Genomic DNA, 9,162 nt, shown 5'->3' with positions numbered 1-9,162 from the left:
CATAACACTCTGTTTTTATTTGAATTTTGAATAGATCCACAGCCCCTGATATTAGCAACTGCCAATCTGGCATGTGCATAAATATATATTACAATAATACTACCGTAAGTATCATTTTTAGTAAAACTACATTGAATTAAACAAAAGCGAAAGAAGAGTAGCAATGCACGATATACTATTCTAGGTAGCAACATAAAATTTACCACTAAGAGACCAGCAAGTAATAACAAACAATAAGAAGGCATATAGACTTCTGATTCAAAAAAATGTTTTTTGAATATTTATGATTTCTAGTTCATTTGCATAACATTTACATGGATATTTCACAATTATGTTGTAAAAATGAACAATAAGAAGGTTTCAAAAGTGGAAAAGAATGTTACTACTAGTATAAATTTAATCGAATAGGTACAAATCAAGCACTTGCATAGTTTTTTGAAAGACACTTAACACTGATAAAATGATGATGTTATGCAGAAAATCATGTACAAGCACCATAAACTGAGAAAATCCTAACAAACCAAAGGTTTAAAGTTCACTAAGGCACCGAAACCAACTCCAATATTACAATTCAACAAATTCGTCAACCATTTTTTCATAAGGGGCTATCGTACTCGATTCCGAATTTTTCGCCCAACCATAGGATCTTCCATAAACCCACCTGGAAAAATTATATTAAGATTACAAATTTTCGACTCCAAATAACATTTATGCTACAGTACACATTGGAATTACAAGAGCGATGGCAGTCATTTTTTGGTTCAGTTCTAACTTTTGGATCAAAAATGTTTTAAAAAATAACTTTAACCTATGGGCAAATGCTTTTTGACAATATCATTATTGATACACCCTACTTTCTTCAAAATATTTGGAATCTGGTATTTCAGAAGATTAGAATTTGGCAGTATCCCATCAGTATAAGTAAAATGTAATAATAATACATCCCATGTTTTTGTATTATGAAACCCGTCAAAAAAAATGTAGCCGAAGCCATGCCTAGAACTTATGTAATTAATATATGCGCTTTACAAGAAAACTACCGAAGGATTATATAGTGAAAGATCGCATCAGAATCTCATTTCTAAGGTTTTATTTAGGACAACTGGAAGTTTGTGATTTATAATCAACCTATTTCTAATATATCAACCAGTAATATTTCTAATATTAATAAGCACTCACCAATACAAAGGTATAAACAAAAGAAAGAACCCAGTTCCAACCAAAAAAGCTGCACCAGGCAATGAAGAATCAACAGTAGCAGCAAAAACTCCATTAAAAATGAAGGATGCTGCAAGAGACCCAATATTATGAGCACAAGACAGCAACCCTAACACAAATCCAACTTCTTTCAAAGCCACAAGCCTCGATATCTGACTTCTTATAATAGGTGCAGGCAAGTCAAAACAGAGTTGCAAAATCAGTCCTGTATGAAAATTACAAGAACACATCTACTTATTTCCTAGATAGTATGTTATTTACATATTTATCCTGGGGGGAGATGAAAGCGATAAGACGGCTAAATAATATGGCAAACCACGGCCTCTCGTCCAGTTACCAGTCCATGTCGGATATGAAATTAGTTTGCCAGTTATTAGTTTTCAGATACATGGAATTGATCTACGACAGCAAGCAGTACAACAATCCTCTCGCATATAATTAACCCCCCAATGGGAATTGAACCCACACGTGGTAATCAGAGGTGTGGTGGCGAGCAAGTAGTCAAACAGCATCTCCTTAACATAACCAAAATCTGACCACAAGAAGAAATAGCTCAAACAAATATTACGCTAATGCAGTTGATTGTGATAAAACATAATCCAACCCACCTAAAAATATCATCCATGTGAATTTTGAAAATGCAAGAACAATGCATGATGAAATATTAGATATTGCACCAATAATAGTGAGCCAAAATTCAGCTTTAATGGAAGGAAATAATTTCACAAGGCCAGCGCTGACAAAATATCCGAGTTGACTGATCGCCAATGAAATTCTGTAATGTGAATAAAAATGATGAAATAAACATATTTTTGACCGGTCATCAAAATCAACCTCAGTAAAATGATCAAATTAGGTTAGTGTTATTATTTTAGAAACATTTCTATCAAAAAATAATTCAAACCCTGATTGTGCATATATCGAGATTTTTTTACAGTTACAAATCTAGTAAGCATTGACTGAAATACAAAGTACGGTAATTCATATGTTTAGAATCGAAATTTATTTTTGATGCATATTTAATTGTTTACTCAATATTATGTAAAACACATGTTCCCTTATATTAAGTTAGTTCAAATTATGCAACAAATACCTGGTGAAATGTTACTTATCATACACTTCAAATTGAATTCAAACAACATACCCAACTAAAAAAAAATCCCAACAAAATGGGAGACCAATCTCGTAAATAACCAGAAGGTCCCTGACACCATTTGAAGCCATAACTATAATCAGAAAGGCTATTGCATAACCAATAATATTGATGTGTCTTTCCTTGTCATTTTCTTGAGGCTTCAGAACATGGTACATGTGAATAAATGGTTGTTTGGTGAAGATAAATCTGAAAATATACAGGATATACCAAAAGATTGCTAAAATAATTGACAGAGATTTCAGGTTTCTAGTCCATGCCCCAACTTCAACAGAGTTAATAAATTGGGTGCTCCAGAAGTATGTGTACCAATATGGAGGTAACTAATTTTGTTGCCTACATTAAATCACATTCACTTGGCTAACACAGAAAGTCTCCCAACTCGTGATGGAACTAAAATAAGGAGAGTCGGAATAAAATCATGTCCTACCCTTGGTACCTGGTACACATACTACTATAAATTGCATAGACAATGCTGGACCGGGAAGACTCTGGTCCATCCAAATAACAACGGCTCCTTAGATATCGTGAAATATCAGTGGCGGCTTGTAAAGGGCCTTGTTTGAAGTGAAAGGTGTCTGTAAGCATCATATAAACAATAATAAAAGAGCAAAAGAATCTTGAAAACATTTTGGAGTTATGCATCTTAAAAGTAACTTGAAATACTTCGCATCCTACTTCTTATATGTTGGATTGATGGAATTTGTGAAAATGTGTTTATATATAATTCTCCTCACAGTTTTCTCCACCCTCCAAGTCCATGCATCTGATATAAATAACTAGTGGACTACTCACATACCCATCATAGATTACTATTAAGACGATAGCATGAGGGTTGTCATATGATTAATTCACCCAACAACCTCCTCTCTCTCAATATAGAGGACATGTCTATACAATCTGATTTACTAAACTCCTACCTAAGGTTACTGAGCAATGTATCTTCATAAGCAGAATCCAGGCGAATCCCTATATATAGAATATTAATGAAACATATGATAAGCAGAAACCAAAATGGTTGTCGAAAACCTTGTGCTTGAACCCATGCTCCACCAGAAAGAGATGCGATGAATCCACCAAGACCTATCAAAATGAATGTATGAAAGAAAAATATGGTCGCAAAATCTATTTACTGAAAGTAAAGTGAAAAAGTAAGTACTGAAAGTAGTAATTAAAATACTGACCTATACTTGCTTCAAGTACTGCCATACGAAATGTCCGATTTTGCTTATCAGAGACATCGGCAATGTGGGAGAAGGCACATCCAAATATATTTCCCAGATCTCCAAACAAACCACAAATGAAATGTCCTATTAGCAATACTGGGACAGGTAAATTGAGGTTAACAACAAGAACATATACCATCATCAAAATGAATAGTCCAAAACACGACATCATTAATGGTATTTTCCTTCCAACTTTATCACTCCATGCTCCTAGCAGTATCGTTGAAAACAAAGCCACACTAAAATCTAAAAAGGATAGGATAATTGAATTAATTAACTGGTTAACTTAATAGATCACAGTATTTTTCCACATAAATTATAGCAGTATAGACTAATTGATGTGCATTTTCACGAATAAATTTCTTTTGCACAATTTGAGAGTGCATATCATGCATTGGTTAAGGACAATATCATAATTAAAATTAATATTTTACCATTAGTTGTTGTGGCCTAATGCTTTTCAATGTATCAGTCTTATCTCCGTATCTGTAATTGAAAGTATCAACAAGAAAAAATGTGCTTTTTATTTTCAAATATTACAATTTAATACTGTAATAAGATTTCATCCAATCCTAACTTGGGTACGACTCATATGGATTTGGAAAGGAGAGAACTTGTACTGCCAGATTAAAATTAAAATTCACCTGCAATATATAAATATAAAATCCATTTGGAAGTTTCAGATGATACTTTTTGTTGAAGGATGTAATTCGGATCACTTTTATTTGCAATCGATTCATTGCACGACGTTTCTCTTTCAGATGCGGTTAGATTGTAATCCAATGAAATTCGAGCGTAAATATATTCTTTTTGTAGCATGGAGTACATTGTTATAACAAATGTACTCAAGACCAATACAGGTTCCACAGTTATTGAGCGAATCTGATTGAGCATAGGCACGAGCAATTTTACTGAACCTTTACGATTGTCTTGTTGTCCATCTGTTTCAACGTCTGGACCGTCATCCGATTCACCGCCTAACCCGGGAAAGATTATTCCATCTGCTGTAACTTCCATTTCACCCAATGAATTTTCCACTTGCTGATCCATCACTTCCCCTATGTCTGTAACTCAGTCATCGATCCAAGTCTGCAAGTTGGAAACACAACATAGACAGACATGCGCGAACGAGCTGAGAGTTGTTTATTTTTTCATCTCGCTCAAAATGCCCTTTGAACATGCACAAAGAAGCGAGTAAGTAAGTAATATTTATTCATCACTATGTGAAAATAAAAGACACATTTACAAAAAGTGTATGATTTTTTGCGGAAAAATCAAAATATACTTATTGGACACTTTAGTGGACATAACGATCGTTTCAATATTATGTTGTTATTGTTATTTCCCTTCGAATACTGGACCAATTGCTTCGAAAGTTTCAGTGGTTAAAGTTTGATTTTTTTCCAGAAGGCTATTCCTTTTATTTATTTCTAAATTTCCTATGAATCCCATGAAATTGATATTTCATTCAAAATTTCGCTGTTCTAAAAGTTACTCATGGGAACACTGTTTTGACAATTATTTCAAGCGGTTGCGTGATCGAGCCTGCAGGTACGGTACTGCTCAGTTACCGTACCACTACGGACTTTCATACGAACCATCGGAGCGTGACGGCTGCTGCCAGACACTGTTTTTAGCTCACTCTTGGGGGACGCGGCGGTTTCGCTTTTCATTCGCGAGTTTTGAGCTGTTGCTTGGTTGAGGGCCAATGTTGCACCTGGAGTGTACTGGATCAGGTGGAACTCGTAATATCTTTTTCGAAGGTATAAAATACGGTACCGTACTATATATACTATGCTGACTATATTAGATAGGATGTCCGGCTACCCGTACTGCAGTACCTGTAGCACTGAAGTCCGGTACCTGCCATACAGTTCTTCAAGTTGTGTCAATGCCACTGCTTACTACCGCGTTTCCCCGAAAATAAAACCTTGTCCGAATTATGAAAATTATTGTAATATAAGCCCTTTAAAATGATAGTCCATACCTAAATTAGAAGAAATTGTAACTTGATGATAAATTTGTGGGGCGAAATCACAGGCTGAAAGACGTCTGTTTGCTTTTGCTGACTTGACTACATAAGGCGAATATAAGTTGTAATCGGAAAACCTCACAAAAATACAGTATGACAAACCTTTCAAATATAGCATTGGGCCTAAAGACTCCAATCATGAAATAACAAAACATGTTGATTCTAAACAATCATATATTATAGTATATATTTCGATACAAGGTGAAATGAAGCAAAGTTTCAAACAACGATATGACATTACTGTTTAACATATATAATGTTCGTTGGCGTTTTGATTTTATATATAAGAATCTGAACCTGTATATTATTTACATTAAAAACATGAACTATGACAATAGACAATACGTTTATTCCGTCGTGCCAGAAATCACAACACAAGTTCACAACAGATAAAAAAATTATGCATTACAGTAACAGATTTCATTGCAATTGACAGGAAATCGCGAAGGACCAGAAATGGTCATCATAAGTCAGCGACACCTAGATTTAAGACGAGTCAAAAGTAAAAATTGCAATTAAAGAAAGCAATGGAAACAAAGAGAAACTTAGTCATTCCAAAAATTACCAACAAAACAGGGAGTGATATAAATATTCATATACGGTAGCATTTGGGAGAGAGAAAAAAAACATACGGCGGGAAAATTCAGTGATTAATTTTTTTTTATCTTCGTTCATTCGTTCACTTCGTTCAGGAAATAATACACAAATTCAAAGCACAGCTTTACAATACAGAAACGGATTTAGTCGCAATTTAAAAGCAGGTGGCTTTCATCGCAAGAAACAGAAGGGGTCATCATGAGCCTGCGACACCAACATTTGAAATGAGTCAAAAATTGAAATAATAAAAAAAGGTAACAGTAGAGAATATTATTATTCGAAAAAATTGTCCAACAAGGATAGGAGGGTAAAGATTCCTGTGAAACATCACATATAATTTTAGAATGAGATAAAAAAAAAGTCTGGGAAATACAATATGACACAGTAGTTTTGAGAAAAAAAAAACGGTTTAGCATATCAATTTCCTGAACTTCTGTATAATGGCAACTATTAAGTATTGTCACTTGCAACATCAAATCGAGCTATATTTTTTATTTGCAGAAGAATAAATAAATAAAAAATTACATAACTTTTAGTTACGAATGGTAAAGCAGAATTCATACTCCATGTACATCCAACATATGAGATTTGAAAGTGAGAAGAGAAAATGATGCAGTTTAAATCTGACTGTGAAATAGAAAGAACAGTCTCGGTGAACTTATTGCCACCAACTAACAAATGTCAGCCAGGCCATCAAAAATCCAGAGAACAGAAACATATTCAAGCCTTATAAGTCTAAAGGTGATTGCATGAGTAATAAAAAAATTAGAATGAGGTGATTGAGGTATGTCATATTTGATAAAGCAAAATCAATTCATCGCGACTGCAAAAGAAATCATTTTCATTCCCAAAATCACCACCATTTTTTTACAATTCATGATTCGTTTGCTGTTCTACATAGGTAATATATTCAAAAATTTGCATTGCACCTTATTCATCATGTATGTTTTTCTCAATATATTTCAGATGGTGATTATACAATCACAAAAAGAGCTGTGGTGAAGTTCAAACAAAGTGTACCCTTGCTAAGAATTCTTGGTTGGGAAAGTTGAATTGTGTTCTCATGTTGTTGCAATATATTTTGAACCTACTTATGTTGGAAATTCTAAATTAAGCAAAATATTATTGTGTACAAGTTTGAATAAAGAAATTGTTTCTTTTTTAATGCTGTTGCAACCAAAGCCAGTGTAATAAGACCAGATTCCAATTTATTGTAAATTTGAGACATAACTTTCTTCGAAAATTTAAGTCTACCTTAAATGCCATTCACTTATTAATTTCTTGCATATCACCATTATTGCAATTTATAAAAATCAACTTATGTAAAATTTCATTTTTAATAAAAATAAAAAATATCCTAAAAATTGTTGAGTGTTCGAGGGGTGCGAGTTTGACATCCTCTGGTCTACCGTGCTGAGAATGCATCCAAATGATATCCAGGCTTCAGCCCCGATCATCTATTAAACAAATTCCACATCCAGTAGGGCATTTATGCAGAGTCCCAACAACTTTGGGGATCATTCCTTTTCCTAATTTTCAATTGTAATCTTCTTATTAAAACCTGATTGGTACCTAATCAAGGGTGAAATTCCCTTTCCTGACAGCTTCTTTCTCTCCATATAGTTACATTCTTTTGCAGTTCATTACAATATACAATACAATTTTATTTCGATTACTCTTACTTTGCAAAGTACGTCATTTCATAGATAGCTCTTAGGTATGTAATCCTTTTCCTCTGGAAAGTTTAGCTCCCAAATATCAGGCAAATCCTGCTCGGTGTATTCCAGTGCAATGACTGAATGAGAAAATCCAGTCTGCCGGTACCATCACTTTTGAAGTAGTTCCGTCTGATTTGTGTGAATGTGTAACAGAGCAGCTCAAATGCATAACAGATATACAAGCTAGTCCGTATTCAATCTATAAATGAGAAAAAGACTGTTTAAAAAACGCTAACACACAGCGATATATTTAAACAAGTCAAAGCAACGCACAAGTATAAATCTGACGAAACGCGCTACGCAACGAGTGTCCCCCTAAACAGTACAAAAAACAGAGCTGACAGCATCGGTCAAAGGTCATGAAAGTTGGTAATAGTTACCTCATGAATGACTATGGTACCACAGGGAAATTTACTTATTCCTTTCGCGATCTTACTATTGCAGTAATGTCAAATGTAGGTTTTCTAGCGAATCTAGCCTACTGTATATGTTAATTTTGATAAGATACCCCCGGGATAAATATGTAAATCCTATCCTATCCTAGCAAAAGGAATTGAGTTCCAACCGTTCCACGATCGAATAGCAGGCCTACAGTACAGCAACAGGTACTGGTAAGGTACCGTACGGTACCTCTGTGAATTACGCTCTCATCTTTTTGTTACAGTTCTGATGTAAACAACATAAATCATGACCACAGGACATGGAAGAGCTATGACAGTCCCTGTACCGTTGTTTGTACCCAAGTAGCCTACTAGTAAGTCAGTTACCATAGCCATGTAGCTGTTTCACTGTTCAGATTCGTGCAGGATACCGTACCGAAAGCGTAGGGTACCCTATGGTTTTCGGTGAGGTGATGATAATATATTTCGTTTTATTGGACACGTAGTGGACATAGCGATCGTTTCAATATTATGTTGTAGTTCTTGTTGTTCTTTGACACGTTTTTGGACACCTAGTGGAAAACCCAAAGAGTCGCTTTTCCCTTTGATTACTGGACCAATTGCTCTGAAATTTTCAATGGTCACAGATAAAAATGTTCTCCAGAAGGCTATTACTTTTATTCATTTCAAATATTTCTGTTAGCTCTGTGAGATTTGTTTTCGTTTGCTATGACGTCACCGAATGTTCGGCGAACGTATGATCACGTGCCATCAATGACATTAAACAACATGATGCGCAACTCCGGCATTTTTGTCCGAAGATCGTATTCCATAGCAC

At 34.7% G+C, this 9,162-nt stretch overlaps 1 protein-coding gene across 1 annotated transcript; it reads right to left on the bottom strand.

Moving 5' to 3' along the window:
• Positions 1 to 393: 393 nt before the first annotated feature.
• On the bottom strand, positions 394 to 4,822 carry LOC120346386 (proton-coupled folate transporter-like). Its single transcript, XM_039416106.2, has 7 exons — positions 4,242 to 4,822; positions 3,556 to 3,843; positions 3,292 to 3,454; positions 2,363 to 2,560; positions 1,827 to 1,993; positions 1,180 to 1,423; positions 394 to 661 (listed from the first exon to the last, which is right to left on the bottom strand). The coding sequence occupies exons 1-7, from the start codon at positions 4,645 to 4,647 to the stop codon at positions 565 to 567; spliced, it is 1,563 nt and encodes a 520-aa protein (XP_039272040.2). The 5' UTR covers positions 4,648 to 4,822; the 3' UTR covers positions 394 to 564.
• Between the last annotated feature and the right edge of the window lie 4,340 nt (positions 4,823 to 9,162).

Source organism: Styela clava, chromosome 1, assembly GCF_964204865.1.
Source record: "Styela clava chromosome 1, kaStyClav1.hap1.2, whole genome shotgun sequence".
NCBI classification, from domain to species: domain Eukaryota; kingdom Metazoa; phylum Chordata; class Ascidiacea; order Stolidobranchia; family Styelidae; genus Styela; species Styela clava.
Note: the sequence above shows the minus strand (reverse complement) of the source record. Positions and strands in the feature narration are given on the sequence as shown.